General features: G+C 43.7%; 1 protein-coding gene across 1 annotated transcript; it reads right to left on the reverse strand.

Annotated features, from left to right (window-relative positions):
* Positions 1–1,419: 1,419 nt before the first annotated feature.
* Positions 1,420–23,293, reverse strand: map3k3 (mitogen-activated protein kinase kinase kinase 3). Its single transcript, XM_064986774.1, is given in 18 exon segments — positions 1,420–4,139; positions 5,303–5,480; positions 5,649–5,778; positions 5,918–6,049; positions 8,680–8,735; positions 8,738–8,827; positions 9,056–9,217; positions 9,384–9,479; positions 10,899–10,972; positions 13,996–14,069; positions 14,157–14,287; positions 15,265–15,403; positions 15,649–15,762; positions 15,970–16,069; positions 16,600–16,640; positions 16,805–16,941; positions 17,545–17,644; positions 21,742–23,293. Coding segments are annotated over 17 exon segments (1,887 nt in total). The 5' UTR covers positions 17,549–17,644; positions 21,742–23,293; the 3' UTR covers positions 1,420–3,910.
* Positions 23,294–23,886: the final 593 nt, after the last annotated feature.

A 23,886-nucleotide genomic window follows, 5' to 3' on the forward strand; every position in this document is an offset into this window, starting at 1 on the left:
ATAACACTACCACTGATCACTGATCACAATAACACTACCACTGATCACGCTGCGCTTTGGACTGTCTCTCCTCACGTTCGTGACAGAATATCCCACCTTTGCAGGACCAAGCAGCGTGTTATGGAGGTTAAGGAGTTTTGGACATGGGAGGAAATCATGTCCTGATGTGAGACCCTTCCTTGGAAGGAGATACCAAGGAAGGTGGAAGGACAACGACGACGCCGGGGACCTCAGCCACAGATAACACAACCACTGATCACAATAACACTACCACTGACCCCAATAACACTACCACTGACTACAATAACACTACCACTGATCACAATAACACTACCACTGACCCCAGTAACACTACCACTGATCACAATAACACTACCACTGACTACAATAACACTACCACTGACTACAATAACACTACCACTGACCACAATAACACTACCACTGACCACAATAACACTACCACTGACCACAATAACACTATTACTGATCACAATAACACTACCACTGACCACAATAACACTACCACTGACCACAATAACACTACCACTGACCACAATTACTGATCACAATAACACTACCACTGACCACAATAACACTACCACTGACCACAATAACACTACCACTGACCACAATAACATTACCACTGACTACAATAACACTAACACTGACCACAATAACACTAGCAGTCATCACAATAACACTACCAATGACCACAATAACACTACCACTGATCACAATAACACTAGCACTCATCACAATAACACTACCACGAACTACAAGAACACTACCACTGATCACAATAACACTGCCATTAACCACATCAACAGGCCTGCAGGCCACATGGAGTGGTGCATTGCAGGTGTAGGGGAAGGTTATGTAACTGCTATCAGATCCTGGTAGTCAGGGGCCATGGGTCAGATCCACAGGAAGAAAATGGAACAAGCAGCATGCTAAAACACACACAGAGAAAGTGCATCACCAGAAAACAAAGCAATAAAGTATTATCTGCATCCATCCCCTTGTCACAGTAACTAAGAAAAGGAACCTTTGTTGGGTCCAAGCTTTCCTCTGTCCCATGGCCACACAGATTAACAGAGCTCTCTCCGCCTCCTCTTCTGTCTTAAAGGGAGGGAGAAAGAGATGGAGCAAGCATCAGTCAGTCGGGTTGCTTCTTTCTCCCAACAATGAGCTCTATTCAGTGAGATGTTCTTTTATTTACTGGACTGGGCCAGTCTGACTTTCCAACCTGCTGGCTGCTCAAAGATAATGAAGACACACATGGACAGACTAGCCAGTGTCTCCCAGAGCCGCTGGCCCAAAAACATCTTCTCCAATGCCAAACACACCTCCATCAGAGCGGTGTACATGACTGGAACGTACACCAAACATTACGCAAACAAACAAGTAAGCAGGTCAGAATATTGGACCAGAAACAAAGAACATTTATTTGTTTTTGAAATTAGGCACTCAAAGATATAGAAAAACAATGTCATTTAACATACTGTTCCTTTTTCTACGCAAATACATTTGATAAACTGGAGTGACTTTGCACTGCAAGTCCCCTGTCATTAAACATACTCATTTATACATTTACATACATGTATATATCTAAACGTTTAACTCCTGTTTCATTTGCTTACCCCAGGGTTCTTCTGTTAACAGAAACATTTGTTTTGGCTCTTTGTATATAACAGGACCATTTCTAATACTGAACTGATTCTTAGCTGCCTTCTTCAACATCTAGCAGCCACATGATATCCATTTGATTCACTTACGAAAGTATTTTAGAGCCAGTAACACTGAAATAAATGGAAAATAAAACTAAAAAAGGTAATTGTAGAAAGCCCTTTGCTCAGTGTGGAGGGCCCCAGACATTGGTCTCTCGAACCCTGAGCTAAACAAAGTCGTCATGTTGGGTGGAACCCCGGTCTCTGGCATCTACCTGATCAGAACTCCTCCATCCCTTTCCTGCTCAGCTCAGTCCAACTAACACACACATTCAGCCCCTCTGCTCTGCAAGAATGACACTAAGAGAAGGTCATTCTGGTGAGACACAAGTCATTTCACATACTTCCCCTCTATTTGCCACACATCACGCCAGCAAGGAGACATATGGAGTAACTTCAGCAGCCTTTAAATCCTAGGCAGCGGCCTTGTTAATGAAGTAGTGAAACTGTCAGAGGTTTGACAGGGCAGTCCAACTGGAAGGGTCCAATGGAATAGTGTTGCCATTTAATAAAGCATGGACCATTAGACATAATATATTATACTGGAGCGAGGAATGTGGATATGTTTCTTGTTTTGGAGCAGAGACCAGGTAAGATAGCCAGAGGTCGTTTTCCACCCAAAGTGTTTCACTAATAAACCCCAATGTTGTAATTTCTGCAAAACCAGCTGCTTTAACAATTTATCATTTCGAACTGCAACATTTATCTCATAGGTCTAAATGCATCCTCATTAGATTTCAAATTGTCTAGAGTCAATATATAAAAAATATATTTATACATATATATTTGAATATAAAAATTCAGGAATGGATGAACATAGGGATTTAAATAAAAGTGAAAGAAATTGAATATTTAAAGTTTTAAAAAAAGAGTTAATTTCGTAAGGCGAACAATAACCAACAACATTAATTTGACATAAAAGTGCATCTGACTCAAATGAATCCTAAATGGCAGAGTTCCACTGTTTGGAGTAGCGTTTTCCTAGATACACTTGTCAACACATAGAAAGCTGGTAAACCTAATGGCAACTCACTTTCAAATCAAGGCATTAGGATTGTATTTGTCTAAGACTAAAATAAAATCTCTCTTTCAATCACAAAGTACAATATCATTTGTAATATTGTGTAGTTAGCATTTCCTCCAACCAGACTGGAAACCAACCCCTTCATGAATGAAATCGGTCATTTTTGGTACACTCAGAAAACCCTGGGCTGTGATACTGAGGGGCTGCAGTGGAGAGTTGGAGTATTAGGCACAGTCATCACAATGGTCTACTGTGAAGGTCATAATGACAACACAAAATCACTGATGGCTCTGGCTCCATGTTGTATGGTGAGGACAGGACAGATCAGCATAGGCTTCCATCAGGGACTGTGAGTCTTCAAAAGAGCATCAAGAGGCACTTTCTCAAAAATACAAAGAATATCAGAGACGGATCAGAGGAGAAAGTGAAAAATTAAATCCATCCCGTCTCTATAACACTGAGTGGTGCATCTGTTGGTTTCATCAGTTACCATGTTGAAGCACTGAGCTGTGGCTGTGGGTCTGCTGTCTTGGCCTAAGTAGACCAGACACTGCTCTGCTCAAGCTTTCTGTAAGTCCCATATAAACAGTTCCTTACCTCAGGGGTCTCATCTAACAGCCCATTTAGAGAATGTAAACTTAGGATGGGACACTTTGGCATATTTGAAAGGCACATTCGGTCCCATCTTGAGCCACATATAATAGATTTGATGTGTTCGGTGTGTGTGTGTGTGTGTGTGTGTGTGTGTGTGTGTGTGTGTGTGTGTGTGTGTGTGTGTGTGTGTGTGTGTGTGATCCTCTCACAGACCACCAAGGTGATAGCTGAATAGATACAGTTCGTGTGGAGTTGGTGGGTCCAGTTCTCCACAGCAGACAGCTGAACACTGATCAGTCATATAGCTCCCCTAGTGGGAGAAGTTAGAGGTGAATTTGATAATTGCAGTTAACAGCTTGGAATAATGGCACTGTGCTATTATCCATCATAATGGATAATGTGTATTTGTGGGTTAAGGAATGAGTGTGACTGGTGGTGAGTCTGGTTTGGGGAGAGAGCTGTAGGATGGAAAGGGCCAAGTTCCAAGTCTAGAGTCTAGATGTCAGCTGTAGGCCTTGAGTCCTGAGGAGCGGTTGAGACAGAGGGAGTGTACTAGTCCTTCCCCTCAGCAGAGGATCTGGGAGAAGGGGTGTCTGAGCAGCTCCTCAGCACTGGGCCGGTGCTTGGCCTCCACAAAGATGCGGTGGATGAAGTCACGGGTGTGGTCCGAGGTGTGTGAGGGTAGCAGGGGTTTGGTGGGCTGGGTGGCGATCTTAAAGATGGCTGCCATGGCCTCGTATTCGGCCCAGGGAGGCTTCTCTGTCAGCATCTCCACCACTGTGCAGCCCAGGCTCCTGGGGAAGGAGACACACACAGGGTTAAGAGAACACCAATACGAGCTCAAATACACATTTAAACACTTGCCGCCCAATCTCCCCTTCCACAAAACATGTGTAAATATTGGAATATAAATGGTGCCTTCCTGTATTATACTTATGCTAAAACATGTATTCTATTCTACTGAGCCATTTACTTTATGTTTTGTATTCTTGTCTATTATTATTTCTTGTTGTTGTTGCATTGTCCAGAAGGAACCTGCAAGTCAGCATTTTGTTAGACGGTGCACATGTGTATCCTGAACATACGACTAATACAACTAGAAACTTGAAACACGCTCACACCCGAACATCAGAATAGGACATTCAATGCAATACACAATTGTATAACTTATTGACTTGTGTGAATGGACAAAAACAGTGTTAACACACTGAAAAAACAAAGGGCAGCTTTTCCTCACTACAGGCACGAAGGGAAAAGCCATCCCTCTGCTCTTCTGCTTTCCCAGGCCCCACTGGAATGTTTTGGTGGAAACTTTTTCCCTGTTGACAATTAAAGTGTGCTTTTGCTGGCTACGGGAGGCCATTTCAGTCCTGAAGTCAGACAGAGTAGGGGGCTGGTGAGGGGAGTTGGGTTTAGGGACAGACTCCCCTTTGGACCTGTTACCCCCTAACGACACTTCCGGCCTGGTCTGGACCCCCAAGGGAGCAATGAATTCGGGAACATTCCGAACCCTGTCACAAGCTGGCTGGTTGACTGGCTCTTGGCCAATCACATCCCTCGCCTGATGGGATACTGCACAATCAGATTGCACAGGGGAATTCCTGGCAGCAGGTGGGCCCGACCCATTTCAGGGCCCTGTACGTGGGAGTGAGGCCGTCCTTCTCGTCATTCTCTTTTAAATATAGCACTTTTACTATTTTATATATAGCACTTTTTCCCTTGAAGAAGAATGGTTTCCCCCTTTTAGAACAGCTATTTTCCTCCCTTCACGTTCCAGCAGTCCAGCCACTCTATCTGGGAAGGAGACTACTTATAAGTAAAGCATCTGACACTTGACCTGAAGATACATTCACACACTCCCAGATCTATCCCCCACCTCCCCCTATCACCACAACTAATCAGAATCACCTGCATGTACTTCTTACCCAAACCCCAACCCCATGTGCCCGGTCCTTACCAGACGTCAGCCTTCCTGCCGTAGCCCTCTCCGCTGATCACCTCGGGGCTCATCCAGTAGGGGGTGCCAGTGACCGAGCGGATGCCCGTGCCAGACATGCAGATGGTCTGCAGCCTCTTGCTGGCGCCGAAATCTCCCAGCTTCACGTTTCCCGCCGAATCCCGCAGAATGTTGGCACCTGGATAAGGAGACGACAGAGTAACACCATGTGACACAGACTCACCCAACCACCTTCCTTGTATTTTAAATGTAGATTTTAGGTCCTTGTGAGTCTGGAAGTCTATAGCCATTTAGTTGACTATCTTTCCTACAAATGGCCATCTGAGCAGTGTGTTGACATAACTACCTTTGATGTCACGGTGAACGATCATGTTGCTGTGCAGATAGGACATGCCCTCCAGGATCTGCCGTGTGTACTTCCGCGTCACGTTTTCCGTCAGCGCCCCGTAGGCCTTCAACTGGTCTTTGACTGAACCCTGAAAGACAAGAAGGAAGTGCATGGTTTATACTCCTATTCCCAGGAGAGACTGGGACACAGTCCAGGACAGAACACTACAGATACCCTTTAACCCCCAACACTCCAGCCCTGAGCCGATGTGTGAAGAATAGACTGACCCCCGGCATGTACTCCATGAAGATGGTGAGGGTCTTTTCGTTGTGGTCCCTCAGGCAGCCGTAGTACTGGACGATGCGTTCGTGGTGGAGGTTCTTTAACAACTGGATCTCACACTCCAGAGCACTCACCTCCTACAGACAGACAGACAGACAGACAGACAGACAGACAGACAGACAGACAGACAGACAGACAGACAGACAGACAGACAGAGACAGAGAGACAGAGAGACAGAGAGACAGAGAGGGAACAACAAATCCTCACCATTACATGATATGAATGAGTCATCTGTCCACCAAAAGCTATACAACGACAACTAAAAAATCTGACAAATGGAAAAAGCATTTCAGACACACAGACCAGCTCTCTCTGCAGATAGGACATTAGCGGTAACAGTCCAGTTCCTCAAAAGCAGTTCCTCTGTTTACCTCAGAGAATATGGCCACAGAGATCACATTACAGAGAGAGAGAGCGGAAGAGGGAAATGGAGATATATCAAAGTATCCACAACACAAAGACCCACTAAATAGATATAAACAACAACAACAACGGATTTACATCCGCTGCAAGCTGGGGGGCCAGAGACAGAGATACAGAGGGAGAGAGATACAGAGAGAGAGAGAGAGAGAGAGAGAGAGAGAGAGAGAGAGAGACAGAGATACAGAGGGAGAGAGATACAGAGGGAGAGAGAGAGAGAGAGAGAGAGAGATTAGGATTTGGCTAAAAATACTTGAATCAGTCATAGAGCCCATTGCCCTTTATGGTTGTGAGGTCTGGGGTCCGCTCACCAACCAAGACTTCACAAAATGGGACAAACACCAAATTGAGACTCTGCACGCAGGATTCTGCAAAAATATCCTCCGTGTACAACGTAGAACACCAAATAATGCATGTAGAGCAGAATTAGGCCGATACCCACTAATTATCAAAATCCAGAAAAGAGCCGTTAAATTCTATAACCACCTAAAAGGAAGCGATTCCCAAACCTTCCACAACAAAGCCATCACCTACAGAAAGATGAACCTGGAGAAGAGTCCCCTATGCAAGCTGGTCCTGGGGCTCTGTTCACAAACACAAACACACCCTTAAGAGCCCCAGGACAGCAGCACAATTAGACCCAACCAAATCATGAGAAAACAAAAAGATAATTACTTGACACATTGGAAAGAATTAACAAAAAAACAGAGCAAACTAGAATGCTATTTGGCCCTACACAGAGAGTACACAGCGGTAGAATACCTGACCACTGTAACTGACCCAAAATTAAGGAAAGCTTTGACTATGTACAGACTCAGTGAGCATAGCCTTGCTATTGAGAAAGGCCGCCGTAGGCAGACATGGCTCTCAAGAGAAGACAGGCTATGTGCTCACTGCCCACAAAATGAGGTGGAAACTGAGCTGCACTTCCTAACCTCCTGCCCAATGTATGACCATATTAGAGAGACATATTTCCCTCAGATTACACAGATCCACAAAGAATTCGAAAACAAATCCAATTTTGAAAAACTCCCATATCTACTGGGTTAAATTCCACAGTGTGCCATCAGAGCAGCAAGATTTGTGACCTGTTGCCACGAGAAAAGGGCAACCAGTGAAGAACACGCACCATTGTAAATACAACCCATATCTATGCTTATTTATTTTATCTTGTGTCCTTTACCATTTGTACATTGTAAAAACACTGTATATATAATATGACATTTGTAATGTCTTTATTGTTTAGAAACTTCTGTATGTGTGATGTCTACTGTTAATTTCACTTTATATATTATCTACCTTACTTGCTTTGGCAATGTTAACACATGTTTCCCATGCCAATAAAGCCCTTGAATTGAATTGAATTGAGAGAGACAGAGGGAGAGAGAGAGAGAGAGAGAGAGAGAGAGAGAGAGAGAGAGAGAAACAGAGAGACAGAGGGAGAGAGAGAAACAGAGAGACAGACAGAGAGAGAGAGAGAGAGAGAGAGAGAGAGAGAGAGAGAGAGAGAGAGAGAGAGAGAGAGGGAGAGAAACAGAGAGACAGAGGTAGAGAGAGAAACAGAAAGACAGACAGAGAGAGACAGAGAGAGAGAGAGAGAGAGAGAGAGAGAGAGAATGGGAGAGAGAGAATGGGAGCAAGAGGGAGAATGCGAGAGAGAAGAGGGGAGTTTAAGCTGGCTCTGCCACTCTCCCCCTCCTCACCCCCCTGCAAATACTCCACTCAGATACAGGAAGTGACAGTGCATGTTTACTCTGTGGCAGACAGGAAAAGACATTAAAGAGGGGGGGGAGAAAGGAAAGAAAGTCCCTTGAATCTCCTCAAAGTTCATTGCTCAGAGGCACAGATGAGCACTCAGTCAGGATTTGACTGCGTTAGTGATTCAGAGCATGAGTTTATCTGATTCCTGACCACAGATAGTTGAATAGCGCCTTTTGTGTTTAAGACAGTTGACCAAAAATTAGCTAGTAAAACTCAGTCAGGTTAAACACAGCACCATACTGCATTCCTCCATAATCGCCTCTTAAGAGTAAAGTAGCTTGCTGAACACATTACCTCATTCTTGGCATTGCTCCAGGCTAAAGGTGCTCCAGGCTAAGCCTCTGCACCAATCTTTAACAATACACGGGAACTCAAGTCATACAGAGTTCTCCTTCAGGCTGGGGAGTCTGAGTCATCTTGGCATAAATACATTACAGTAGCCTGGTTGTGAACAGTAGACTTTGATATAAAAGCAGAAAACAGTCTGTGTCATAGCATACTGTTCCGGCACCCCCTGCTGTCTCACCTTGCTGGTGTCAGGACTGTCCGGGTCAAACACCACCTGCTTGGCGGCCAGCTCCGTCCCGTGTCCACATCGTAACACAGGTAAACCCTCCCAAACGCCCCCTGGCCCAGCAGCTTGCCCCGCCTCCACGTCATTGGAGCACTGGGGGCTGTGGAGGGAGGGGCATACACCATACATATCATCCTCTCCATATAGTAAACATGACGCCATACTCTCAAAACACACTGCATTCATCATACAAACTAACTCCCTTATTTAAAATGTGTAGGATACAAAAATAGATGTATTAGTATGAAATCTCTAATGACTATAAAATATATGTAAAATATGTGTAATATAGGTAAATATAAGATGAAGAGGCAGGGTCGGGACTCACACTTGTGGGCGACAGGGCGCTCCTGTGGGCGGAGCCTGCCCTGCTTGTCCACTAGCTGCCAGCTGCCCAGACTCTCCTCGCTGCCGTTGAGGGAGCGCCGTGAGGGCACCAGGGTGAACAGGTTACCCTGGGGGCGACGGATCCGCGGGAACGTTCTCCGACCTGGAGGGGATGAGAGGAGAGTTGAGGGTGAAGGAGTGATGAGAGAAGAACCAAGAGACCAAGAGAAGGATGAGATGGTTCAAGAGAGGGGTCAGGGAAAAGGTCAAATACAAAGTAATATGGCTCAAAGTGGTTTGGTGAGAGGAACAGTGAACAGTGCCCCTACCTTCACTATGGTCCTTGTGATGCAGGGAGACATGGTACCTGCGGGGGTATGTCCCTCCCTTCCCCACCACCTTATCATACACATGGTTCTCCCGGTCTGAGAGGGAGGAAGGAGTAAAGAGAATGAGAGAGAGGGTGAATGTTAGGCGACAACAGGATTCAGACTCAGCTCAGTCATACAGCATTCACATGAGGCTCTGCCGGCTCTCTTTTCACGTGAGGCTCTGCCGGCTCTCTTTTTATGTGAGGCTCTGCCGGCTCTCTTTTCACGTGAGGCTCTGCGGGCTCTCTTTTCACGTGAGGCTCTGCCGGCCCTCTTTTCACGTGAGGCTCTGCCGGCTCTCTTTTCACATGAGGCTCTGCCGGCCCTCTTTTCACGTGAGGCTCTGCCGGCTCTCTTTTCACGTGAGGCTCTGCCGGCTCTCTTTTCACATGAGGCTCTGCCGGCTCTAATTTCACGTGAGGCTCTGCCGGCTCTCTTTTCACGTGAGGCTCTGCCGGCTCTCTTTTCACGTGAGGCTCTGCCGGCTCTAATTTCACGTGAGGCTCTGCCGGCTCTCTTTTCACGTGAGGCTCTGCCGGCTCTCTTTTCACGTGAGGCTCTGCAACTACATTGTTGCATTGTTGCTAGGAGCTGAATTGTGGTTTAGGCCTGTTGCTAAGGGGCTTGAGAGCGGCTCTCTTGCCAGCACTGTAAATGGGTTACCATGAATTTGACAGTAGCTTACAGGAAGCTCGGATGCAAGTAAAATTCTGTATTTCATGTTACCGTACACCTGATGTAATATGAATACGGTATCAAAGCAAGTACTGTGTAATTACACAAAGTAAAATATCATAAAACTGACTGTATTATACTGTAAAAAACTAAATGCTACCGTAATCGGAATGAATTAATGAATATAGGGATGACTGTATTTTACTGTAATTACATGGGATTGGTGCAAGCAGGTTGGCTGCTAAGTGTTTACACATTACAGCACATTAATTCATATTTGGTGCTTTATATCACTTGCACTTCTAGAGGCCTTAACAAAGGTTTCCAAACTGGCCGCGACTTCAGGTCAAAACAGACCAAAAGGACATGGCAAAATGCTCAACCATTTGCTGCCACTCCAATCTGCCCTAATACATGTTTTATTGATGGGCCACTTTAACCACATAAGAGTAAAATTGGTACAGCATTCTCACTCACGGGTGAAACAAATATAGCCTCTTACAAGGCACGCCTCAAAATATAGTAATAAGCCCGAGACAACAATACCATGTACCCACTAGTGGTCATAAGGTTTTTGGCGCTCTAAAGATACAGTACAGTACTGTATTCGTGAGGTGGACTTACAGTACCATTCGAAATACAGCAATTTCTCCATAATTTACAGTATGCTACAGTAAAACTTCCAATGTTTTTTTTACTGCTGATAATACCTCAAATTACTGTATAAATGACAGTTTTCCGTGACAGTGAGGATCTATATCTTATGTAGTGATATCAGGATTCCTCCTGTGCACCCACCTGAGACGTTCTCCTGCTGCCGGTTATCAGGGTAGCTCTTGGCTCGGTGCATGCGTGACTTCCTCAGGGAGGGGCTGGGAGGAAGGACAAATAAAGAGAGTGAGAGGTGCTGATCACTTCCTCAAAATACATACACTGTCTTTATAACCAAAGTCAAGTATTGTGTACGTGTGAGGTAGAATCAGGGGTAAAAGTAGATTCCATTTCATACGGGATCGCGCACACACTTTTTTTTCATAGATGTAATTATATACGACTGCATAGGGCTACAGTGCCTTGCGAAAGTATTCGGCCCCCTTGAACTTTGCGACCTTTTGCCATATTTCAGGCTTCAAACATAAAGATATAAAACTGTATTTTTTGTGAAGAATCAACAACAAGTGGGACACAATTATGAAGTAAAGGGTGCACTGAAAGTAAAGGGGCTGAATAATTTTGCACGCCCAATTTTTCAGTTTTTGATTTGTTAAAAAAGTTTGAAATATCCAATAAATGTCGTTCCACTTCATGATTGTGTCCCACTTGTTGTTGATTCTACACAAAAAAATACAGTTTTATATCTTTATGTTTGAAGCCTGAAATGTGGCAAAAGGTCGCAAAGTTCAAGGGGGCTGAAAACTTTCGCAAGGCACTGTATGTTTTGGATGACTGGCTGCGAATGTTTATAGAATTGTTTTATTTCTGCCTTTTCTATTCCAGACATTCTGAAATTCACTAAAGCATCCCATGTATGTACCTTTTGTCTTTCATTTTTCAATTCCTTATTCATTTCAAATATGATCTCTGTGGGCCTAGTAAAGATTTGTCATATCACTTTTAACATGTTATACCTGTTTTTGCTTTTTAAATAATTATTCCCAATTGGTAGTTACAGTCTTGTTTCATCGCTACAACTGCTCGACGAACTCAGAAAAGGCAAAGGTCGAAACAAGACCCTGCCTAACCACACTGCTTCTTGACACAGTGCTCGCTTAACCCGGAAGAGGAAACACTGTCCAGCTGGCAACCAAAGTCAGCTTTCAGGGGCCCAAAGTCAGCTTGAAGGCACTCGACCTTCCACAAGGAGTCACTAGAATGCAATGGGACAAGGAAATACCGGCTGGCCAAACCCTCTGCTAACCCAGACGACGAAGGGCCATTTGTGCACCACCTCATGGGTCTCCCAGTCACTGCCAGCTGTGACACAGCCTGGGATCAAACCCGGGTCTGTGACACCTCAAGCTCTGTGATGCAGTGCCTTAGACCACTGCGCCACTCGGGAGGACCATGTTAGATCTGTTAACATAGGCAGCACCTGGGTTTCAAGTTAGGGGAAGCTAATTTACACCATAAAAATGTACCTTTATAATAAAGCATTCCATCCATCCTCACATTTGCAGACTTATTAAAGATGGGCTACTATTCCTAATGTGGTGATTAGATTGGATACTCATAATTTAAGCTAATAATATAAAAATAAATATTCATAAAAAATACTTGAATGCAGTGTGTTATGGATAGAGTAGACTCTAGGCTATATCAGATACACTTCTCCGTTCCAACCACAGGAAAATGTTGGCCTTTCATGCAATTCTACTACACTTTTTATGACTGGTGACATGAGCAGAATACTTTTTTATACAACAAAAATGACAGGGGAGCCTATTCTGCTGAACTGACAACCTGATCCATTAAAACAACGCTGTCTGATCCATATAATGGGCCTACGAAAAGGGGAAACATAAAATACAATATAGTACATCTATATATTTTTGTTGTCCAAAAACAAACAAAAGTGGCACCTACCCAATGATAAAGTGAATATGCAGACTGACCAGGGATATGGACGATGTTCTCCACTGGTGCCAATAAGAGCAGCAGGTAGCCTAGTGGTTAGAGCGTTGAGCCAGCAACTGAAAGAATGGTGGATCGAATCCCCGAGCTGACAAAGTCATAATCTGTTGTTCGGCCCCTGAACAAGCCAGTTAACCCACTGTCCATAGGCTGTCATTGTAAATAGGAACTGGTTCTTAACCTCTTGAGACAAGGGGGCAATGTTTGGATGAAAATGTACCCAAATGAAACTGCCTATTTCTCAGGCCCAGAAGCTAGAATATGCATATAATAGGCAGATTAGGATAGAAAACACTCTAAATTAACTGACCTGCCTAGCTAAAAAAAAAGATAGGCTACTGTTTGCTCAATCTCTTCACAGATATAGCCATTTGTTTTTCAACAAAAACATTTTTTTAGATCGTCGGCCTGGGTCTCTCTGCTTTTCACTGACAGTTGCAACTCAAATGTGGCATTTGCCACATGCTGCCCAAATTGCGGGCCCTTCCAACTGTAGGCTATACAAAACAAGAAGAAGCTAATGATTCTCTGTGGCCAAATCGTGCTTTCTGGTGTAGTAGCCTATTTTTATGATTTTCTTTCTTTCTGTATAGACAGGAGTAGGCTCATTAAGCAATATCATTTTGGCAATTTAATTCAAATTTACTTCAGTGAAAGCTTCCTATGCCTTTTAATGTGGTATAAACACAACGAGTCATGTTTTCATCTGATTGTCAAACAAATAATCACTTCAAAAAAGCGGTCCTGTAGACTAACAGTACACTTTCATCCACTCACAAAATAATTCCAGCATCCAAATCCCAACAGTGCACTGATGAATGGAAAGAGACATCGGTTACACAACACCCACATGTATTCTAATGACATTGTCATTAGGCCTAAACTTGTAGCCTGAATTGATGCACCCACTGTTGGTCGCGCGCCTCAGTCTTGGCCTCTCATCTCCACCTTGTCCGCCCGTGTTTCGTTCTCGGCCTCTCATCTCCAAGGCATGTAAGTGTTCTCCTCGAACCACAACACAATTTGGGGCGTATACCACCCGGTTTAAAGTCAATTCACTCATTTTTCATGTAGCTGACATTAGGTAATGTTAAATAATGCCATAATAGCCTATAGTTTTCTTGCCATTTTGTGTTAATAGTGATAGGCTCATGTTTTACCAGTACGGAGTACCCCCACTGCCTATTTTGCTGGGACGCCGTGCCAGACCGTACTGGCTTACTTTCACCCCGGGGTAGAATGTGGGGTAGAGTCCTGCACTCACCTGTCTGAGCTACTGTCCAGCGACTGACAGCTTCCTGAGACAGAGTTCTCTGCACTGCTCCAGGGGTCCAGCACCTAGGGAGAGGAGACACAGTATTAGCCCTACGGTGTGTGTGTTTGTGTGTGTTCGCGCACTTGTTTGTGTACAGTGCAATGACTCACACACTGGTCGCTCTCTGGGATGAACTCTCCCTCACTGTTGATGCTGGTGTAGGAGCCCTGGCGGGCGATCCTCTGCTGCCGCTCAGGGACATAGCCAGGAGGGGGGGAGCTACGGCCTGTGTTCTGAGAACCTGGGACGGGAGAGAGGAGGAGGATAAGAAATAGGACTGTGACTTGGCCATATGACACTGTTCTAAACCAATGGAAATCAATACATGAGGTAATGGGATTTTGGTGTACCAAGATCAATGACAGGTAGCCTAGTGGTTAAACGTGTTTGGGCCAGTAACCGAAAGGTTGTGGGTTCGAATCCCTGAGCAGACTAAGCAGACTAGGTGAAAAATCTGTCAATGTGCCCTTGAGCAAGGAACGTAATCCTAATTGCTTTGGATAAGAGCATCTGCTAAATGAAAAAAATAGATACACAAAAAAAAAGTGAAACAATGGATTATGTGAGAGAAAAGAAGATACGTCCCTCACACTGATAACAGATATGATCTCTCTCTCTCTCTCTCTCTCTAACCAAAGAATGAAATGAGGGGGGAAAATATCTCAATGATTAATAATGTGATTGTTTGAAATGTAACTCTGCCTTAGGTGGTGGATCTGCAGAAAATGTAGGATTTGTACAGTTTCCCTCAAGCAGCACTAATTTCAACTCTCTCCCAAAACAGCCAGTGTTTCTAAAACCAGGACATTGGCCAGCCATGCTAATAGTGTCTTAAAAATCTGATTGGCTTGTGGCCAGCAGGCCATTGTAGAGCAGCCAGTGATGGTTGACAGGAAGAGGAAGAGGACCTACTGCTAAGAGGGGAAGCCAGAGAAATAACAGCAGCTAGAGAGAGGGGGTGGAAATGAGAGAGAGTGGGGGGATAGAGAGAGCGACAAAGAGAAAGCTAGCAAAATAAATGAGTTAAGAGAGCAAGACATGACAAACACCAAACCAGACAATATACAACATTACTGTCTCTCCATATTGAGAGATACCACTTACCTTTCTATTGTAAAACAAAGTTATAGCGAGAGAAATGGAGAAAGAGGATGTTGAAAGCAAAGGCAGAAGAATAGAGGAAGCAGCTATGAGTTGAATCTGCTTGTTCATACTCACTGGTGGAGAGGTGGCGCCCCCTGGGCTCGGAGGGCTGGTACACCGTGCTGACATCACCCGTGGACTGGGAGGCTTTGATCCTCACCTGCTTGCTCACCGTGTGGTGGGAGGAGGGAGAGGGAGAGGGGGATGGGGAGGCCTAGGGGTGGGATGAGAGGGGTGTGGTCAGTGTCCACATATAGACTGTACACACTACCCCATTACATATGATTTTAATAACATCTTATTGATTAATATGTGTGTTTATTTCTGTATGTCTGTGTATTTATGTGTGTGTGTGTGTGTGTGTGTGTGTGTGTGTGTGTGTGTGTGTGTGTGTGTGTGTGTGTGTGTGTGTGTGTGTGTGTGTGTGTGTGTGTGTGTGTGTGTGTGTGTGTGTAGTACATTGCACTGCTCCTGCGTCAGCAGCAAGATCTTGATGCTCTTAATCTTGGAGCTGCGGTCCAGCAGGTCAATGGCCTTGTCCAGGTCGTCCTGACCACGCAGAGGGATGGACAGCTGGACACACAGCACACAGAAATGACTCAACCAAAACACAGAGACACTAAGGGAGGATCTCCATTAAACATGCATCTTAGTACTTAGGACTAAATGTCCAGGAAACTGGCCGTAAAAGTTACCTACATCAAGTGGGTTGCTGTGAGGGCCAGTGTTTGTGTGTGTATGCATTGTGTTGGTGTTTGTCTGAGAGAGTGTTAGCTGTACCTCATTGTTCATATAGTGCAAGTCAAGCTGTTGGCCAAAGACAGTCTTGACCTTCTGCTGAATTTCTTCAAACTGCACAGGCCTCCCAAACATCAGTATCCTACACAAATAAAAAATACGTAGACAAACAGTGGGTCAGATGGACAGACAAACAGTGGGTAAGATGGACAGACAAACAGTGGGTAAGATGGACAGACAAACAGTGGGTAAGATGGACAGACAAACAGTGGGTAAGATGGACAGACAAACAGTGGGTAAGATGGACAGACAAACAGTGGGTAAGATGGACAGACAAACAGACAGAAGGATAAAAAGTGTTTCGGTCTAGAAACTATATCCTCTTTAGATCTGCAACACAAGCGTGCACACACACTTTTACAAACATATTCCGTTTCCAGTGTGTGCAGATTCCTCTAAGCACACCTAACATAGCTGTGGTTTCTGCTGGCTGCCACAGATAAACCACAGTCCTTTCCCTTTCCATTCTCCGCTTCACATACCATTCTGACTGGAGATCTGGAGTGCATTTGAGCTGAGCTGACCATGCTCTTCTCATAGACAAAGACGTGATAAAACAAGCACACACACACACACAAAGACACACATCCAAAAACAAGAAAACCCACTCACCTCCTCTCTCCACTGAACTCAAACTTTATTCTGACATCGTCCTGAGGGAGTAAAGAAGAAGCCCCGTCAAGATGGTTCATGGGAGGTTACAGAGTCATGATGGGGTCATGAAGGGAAACAATATGTCACGTGGAGATGATGATGATGACATGCCTGTCTGAGGAGAGTGTGTGTTGTTGACTGAGTGGGGTGGTAGATGGTTTACCTGTCTCTTTGCAGGGGCAGGGGCAGGGTTGGGCAGAGTCTTGGGTTTCCCTGTGTCATAAGAGGGCCCAGGCTGGCGCCTCGTCATCTGGAGGGCCACTAGGTCCTTCATTATGGAGTGGAGAGCCTGACGCTCATCTGTAGGGGAGAACGGTTGGTGGAAACACACATTTACCATGAGAGCAAATTGAAGTGTAATTGTGTGTTTGTGTGTGCACGTGCACATATAGCCATATAAATCCCGCTTCTAGATGTGTACACGGAAAATGTGTGTTTTTATATAATCCCACATTGAGAGTGTTTGGCTAGCGACAGGGTAATGGAGCCAGTGAGAGGACAGACTGCAGTGTTTTTGATATTTCTATTCCCATGGTTGATCTCTGAGTGATCTCTGCATTGGCTGTGTTCGCTCACGAAGGGAAATATTCCCCTAGTGTAGTTTGGACAGACATCACACAGCAGTAGGGCAGGAGAGAGAACCAGAACCCCATCTCCATAACACTGAAAATCAATCCTTCACCTGCCGGGCCGGCCAGCGTCTGGAAAATCAGCTCTGCTCAACTCACACAGGCCCGGGGCTGGGGAATAGTGTGTGTGTGTGTGTGTGTGTGCGTGTGTGTGTGTGTGTGTGTGTGTGTGTGTGTGTGTGTTCATCTGAGTGTACATTTATGACATGTGTAACAATATTTTGAGGGTTTCAATTGTGTTCCAACATCATCATAATCAACACAAGGAACTCACTCATTTTGGCGATGTGTGTGTGAGCACTGTTTAAGCCAACCACCTTCAGAGACCTTCAGATCTTCAGACTCCTCACTCTGCAGTGCCACCCATCAACATCCTGCAGGGAATGCTGCAATATGTTAACATGGGGAATATATTTCACAACCTAAGCTGCAGTTGAAATCAAATTCACAAGTCATCATCATATTCATCATCTTTATGTTCAATGTATTTTGCAGCACTGGCAATAGATGATTTTTTAGTGTGAAGTGTACGATATCATCCGTCCTTAAAAAACATTCTGTTTATCTTTGATATAAACATACTAAATGGATAGTATTTAAAGATAAGGTGCATGGAGAATGTATATAAGAAAATGTCATTTCTGAAGTACCATCCATTTCTCAAGGAAAGCATGGAACATAAACTTAATTTACTTTTCTGGGACGAGGCCTGGCCAATCAGGAAACTTTAATTTAAAAAGCACTGCTAGTGTGTGTGTGTGTGTGTGTGTGTGTGTGTGTGTGTGTGTGTGTGTGTGTGTGTGTGTGTGTGTGTGTGTGTGTGTGTGTGTGTGTGTGTGTGTGTGACAGAGAGAAACTTTGCACATGAGAAAAAGTGAGAGTTGTAAAGCTCTGAAACTTGAGCTCCACTGGCACTGACAGATTTGGCACGAAGCACATGAAAAGTTTTACTGTGAATATTCTGACAGCTTTAAACTTCTCCGACTGCATGAGCCATAAAACAGTCACTCAACCACGTCATAAGTCCACTGTTAATGTTAAGAGGGCAATATTCTCTTAAAAAGGATGACAGAGTTGTGCCAGGTATACATTTTTCCCTGATTTACCATTACCCCGGACAAGGTAGAGTATTAAAGTGTATAGTGTATCCAAGAAGACAACAGCATTAGACACTCTCGTATGTCCTTTAGCGGAGTAGGTTGCCAAATCTATGACAAAGAAACCCTGGAATTCGAAAAACACTGACACAACTATAAGACTAGAATTCAGCAGAGATTAGTGTGCTTGGAAAATGTGTGCTTTCTTTGGTAAGTGAAAGGGTATTTTAGTATTCTCTTTACCTAAAGTGGACCAGACACATATATGGGCCTTACACTACAGTAACAATCAGCACAATAGCATTGGTCTTATTACACTGTATCAACTTAGTAAGTACAAAAAGATACTGAGGACTCGCCAATATATTTAGCTATGCTAGTTATTACTTTATAGTTTTGTTACTTCGTTTTATTACACGTACTGGATTCATCATCAGAGAATACTGCCTATGTAAGGTAAAGTGTTGCCCAAGGCACTGCTGTTCCTTGTTTTATAAGGTCAGCCCCTCAATCTTCTCTGATCAATATCGTTCTATTATTGATCCAAATAGAGCCGGTCAGGAGAGGAACCCAATCCAGAAGGCACTAGTGTCAACACAGCGGATATCACCAGTCACCTCCCAATGACCTGAGCGTGCCTGGCCACTTTGCCCAGGGGGGTTAGCACACTGTAACTCAACTCTAAGTTCATGTATAAATTCAGAGAAACACATTGGACCTCTAAGGTGAGTGAAATATATTAACCGAATGAAATGTATTGTTATTAGAATCTTAGAGGACTGATGTTGAAATGGAATGAAACAGGTGTGCTGCTGATTGAGCGTTCTTGTAAATAATACACTACTGCACATGTGCCAAATGTCAACGCTGCCCATGCCTCATAAACAACAGGAAAGAGAGGAGGATGAAGATGGGAGGTGAGTGGCTGAGGAGGTAGAGTGGCATGATGAAGAGGGGTAGAAGTATAAACGGGCAACAACAGCAGCACCTGAACCGCTTCAGTGGCCCTTTGGAATTCTGGGTAATAATCACCCACTGGAATGCCAGGTATGTCGGTCTGGCCCCCTCGCCACACTCACATTCTCCTCACCCAAGAGACATACTAAATGTGTCTACCCTTTGTACCCCCAAACCAAAGGCCTGTACCATTGGCCCTCCCTCCTCCTATAAAAACATGTAGAGAAATCCCAGGGTCGCAGATAGCTTCAGGACACATCAACCAAACATCTTATCTATCTCTGTTATACATTGACTGGCCTCTTAGGTCCGTCGTTCTGCTCCCCCGGTCTCCTGATTTGAATTACCTTCACAGAGGAATGTGGGGAATTCAGCGAGGAGAGAGGCTGCACACTGCCAGCCCAGTCAGCTGTGCCCCCTTTATTTTACTTGCATTGCATTTCCAGGACTCACCTGATTTACATGGCTTTTCCTCCCTCCCCTTCTCTCTGCCTGCTTTTAGGTGTTTAGTCTAAGGCTGTTTTTCCCAACCACAGCCCTTGCGCTGTCTCAGTGCCTTACATCCAAAAAACCCTGATCAGTCCCTGGCCTCACGTCTCTCCTTGCTTAACAGGTTCAAGTGCTCTGGGTTGGTGTGACCTGCTATGTTCACAGCTGCACTGCAAGGCTTGAGTAAAAACTTGCCATAAAAGTTTGTAGTGCGGCCTAGTGGTACAACTCAGAGTACCGTCTGCCAAGTTTTTTGTACAACAAAACAAAAATAAAGATCCAAAACAGCCTCCCAGCAGATTTAGCTGGAGCCCCACTTATGGATTGACAACCACCTCCAGGAGTAATGGCAGAGAGGAAAGAGAGGAGGCAGAAGATCAAGGGAAAGTTCAGAATCATAATATTGCACAATGCTTTGTCATTTCTCCATAACTTTATGCATCCACTCAGTTCCGTAGGGAGGTAAATTCCCTTGCAAAACGTTAGTTGGACAAAATTGCATGCATAGAACTGTCCTGTACTGGTTCAGATGTAGGATCTTAATTTGATCACTCTTCTGTTGCTGAGAATTTTCCTGCACAGGAGGGAATGCAAACTTGCAGTGTATTTCAGTTTTAAAATGTCTTCTGAAGTTTGTAATTTCCACTTTGAAAGGTCAGACTTGTTTTGCCCTAAGGAAAAATGTATCAACCATTACAGAAATGTCCATTAAAGAATCAATATGCAGAAATTAAAATTTGAAAAGTTTGCCTAATTTCAGTTTATGTGGCAAAACAAGCAGTGTAATGTGTAGAGAATCATTGTACCATCTAAACCAGTGTGAAATACATTTTCAATAACCAGAAATATTGTATTTTCAGCTGTTTAAAGCTTGTGTGCGGCTATGGAACCATGACCTGTTCACCGGACATGCTACCTGTCCCAGACCTGCTGTTTTCAACTTTTTAGAGACAGCAGGAGCGTTAGAGATACTCTTAATGATCGGCTATGAAAAACCAACTGGCAGTTACTCCTGAGGTGCTGACTTGCTGCCCCCTCGACAACTACTGTGATTATTATTATTTGACCATGCTGGTCATTTATGAACATTTGAACATCTTGGCCATGTTCTGTTATAATCTCCACCCGGCACAGCCAGAAGAGGACTGGCCACCCCTCTTAGCCTGGTTCCTCTCTAGGTTTCTTCCTAGGTTTTGGCCTTTCTAGGGAGTTTTTCCAAGCCACCGTGCTTCTACACCTGCATTGCTTGTTGTTTGGGGTTTTAGGCTGGGGTTCTGTACAGCACTTTGAGATATCAGCTGATGTAAGGGCTAGATAAATACATTTGATTTTGATTTGATTTGTACAAAACAAAAGTAAAAGAAGCAAAAACAAAACAAGAGAATGGGAAGCATAGAAATAGTGCACAAAGAGCACATCTACCGCTTCTTAGACTTGCTTTCAATGAGAATGACAGATCTATAACTCAGTTTCACTGTGAATTTGGTTGGGCCACCCAAAAAGTTACATATTGCAGCTTTAATTATAATCCACATAATAATTCACATTTTCTGTTGCTGCAGGGTAATTTTCCTGCTGTAGCAAACTGGCTCAAATTAAGATCCTACATCTGTATCATTCTAAACTCCAGTTCTTGTGGGCCACAGTGTCTGCTGGTTTTCATAATTGCTTTTTCGGGAGTAATTCACTTCGACTTGGGGGACTGTCCAATTGAGAATTACAGGTGATGTACAACTAGGTTAAGAGGCTTAAGGACACTTAACTATTCATTAATTTGATGAAAAATAAATGATATCACTTTGAGTGGAGCTTATTGAGTGTTGTCCTTTAGCCATATTCAGCATATAAGGGTGTGAGTGTTTCTATAGGTTGGATTCCTTTTGAAATTGTTCTGTGATGTGATGTGTTGAATATGCATGAGCTCTCACCTGTGCTGTTGCCCTGATGATTAACCTCTGTCTGGAAGATGAGAGCCGTTCCCTCTAGCGGGGGTCCTGGTTCAACTTCTAACTGGGTGCTCAGGAGAGATGCTGCAGCGTCAGTTTGAACAGTTATCTCCAGAGCATCATCCTCATCTTTGATCCCCAGTCTTTGTTGTTGATTCACTCGCACAACCACACCGAGATACAGAGGGATGAGGGCGCCATGGTGGGGTTGCCCCCAGCTGCGGGGGCACTAGTGCGCGCGCTGGTCCACGAAAGTTTGTTACGCACTAGCCAGTAAATATAAATTCTAATGAGCAGTAAGCCTAGAAAACACAATGTCGTCACATCGAGATCGTCACTGTACGTGCGTATACATTTGGATTCCTCTAATGACAAATTAATTTAACAGAAATATAGTCCAAAATCCGTTACATTAGACTGCGCTCAGAAAGTGACCAAAAAGAAAAGCGTCAACCTTCTGTCACCACAAAAACGTTCGACAACTTGCCCATATTTCCAAACTTTATCAAAAAAGAAAAACGTCCGATGGCATTTCATTGTGGAACCAGAAGTCCAACTTACAGGCTCAAATACAAAAAACGAACATAGGCCATCGTCATAATTCTCTCAATTCAATAATCAATATTTCCCAGTGACATTTTGTCAGCATGGAACGGGTGAACTAACACAAAAGATGTAACAATAACCGTGTTGCCTTTATGAAATCCATTTGCAACAGTGTAACAGTACACCAAAGGAAAAGGACGAAGCGATTTCCGTGATTTTGATGGCCTCTTTTCCTGCTAAATTTGCAGTTTTTTCCTTTTTGTTCTATGCCCTTTTTCTCTCCTAACTGTATTGTTCCATCTCTATACAGAATAATTATTATTAATCCATAAACTGCAAACAGGCACCAGACTTTTTATAACAAAGAAATTAGGTGAAAAAAATGTAATTTAACACACAACATGGTGGAGATTGGAGATGAAGATTCAACTACGAAAGCAGGCTATTATTTTCGGAATAATGGTGTAAAATTATAGGAGACGGATGCAACACATAGTTGACCACACACAATTAATACATTTGCATCGATAACAAGTTATGATTGGATGGTTTTATCGAGAAAATATATTGTGCGCATAACTGAACTTTTACCATCTCCGCGATGCCCGAAAAGCAGTGGAAGAACTCAACAAAAGTGGAAGAAACTGTGCTTTCTTTGTGCAATAGAAGTGATAAACATGCACCAACTGTTCAGAAGACTTGAGCGAAAGATATTCCATAAATTCAGGTCCTGGTGCTCACCGTCATAAAGTAAAATGTATTTTTAATGCAACCAATTTCCTGACAGAAAAAACAATCCGTCACCGGAACCCCTATAGAACGCTTCTTACAAAACGAGAAAAAGGTGTATATTCCCAATGCTTTGTAGGCTTATGATTCAATATTCTGAATGCCGTGGTTGGTCATGGGCAACGGTGCATCATAATAACTCAGATTTGTGTTCCATTTGGGTAAAGCATACAGTAACTAAAACGACTCCGTGCTTTTCTCGGGGCGCGCTGTTCCTCTGTCGATTTCTTGCTCCTGGTAGCGCGCACAATATTAATGGCGCGCTCAAAACCAGACTTGCGACCATCCACACATACATTGGTGACGTAGGCTGCATGAAAAGTAAAGGCCTAGAAATTTCACTTATGCGTTCTCCATCACAAAATAACTTTTTAGACAGACAATAAATACCATGAGCAGATACCATTATGAAGACCACATATCATCCTTATTTAAAATTATATGGCATTTGACTTCAACTTGACTGAACTCATGAACTTCAGTGACATTTGACACATTACATTCAATATAGGGTCTAACAAATCTGCACCCAGTGCTATAATATAGTTTGTGTGAGTGTAAATTATTCCATAGAAGTATAGGGTCAGCAAGACTTGAATAATACCACAAAAGCAGTACTTTATAGTGTTTAATCCATGATTCAATAGCAAAAACATCATGACCTATAAAAAGTGAAAGACACTACAGATTTTCTATTTTAATTTGATTAGTCTGTTCTCTCAGAGAATGTTCCTGCACGCCAGGAAATGCAAACTTGTTTGTATTCAAGGTTTAAAAAGGCTCCTAAAGTTT

Source organism: Oncorhynchus masou, chromosome 14 (assembly GCF_036934945.1).
Source record: "Oncorhynchus masou masou isolate Uvic2021 chromosome 14, UVic_Omas_1.1, whole genome shotgun sequence".
In the NCBI taxonomy this organism is placed as follows: Eukaryota; Metazoa; Chordata; class Actinopteri; order Salmoniformes; family Salmonidae; genus Oncorhynchus; species Oncorhynchus masou.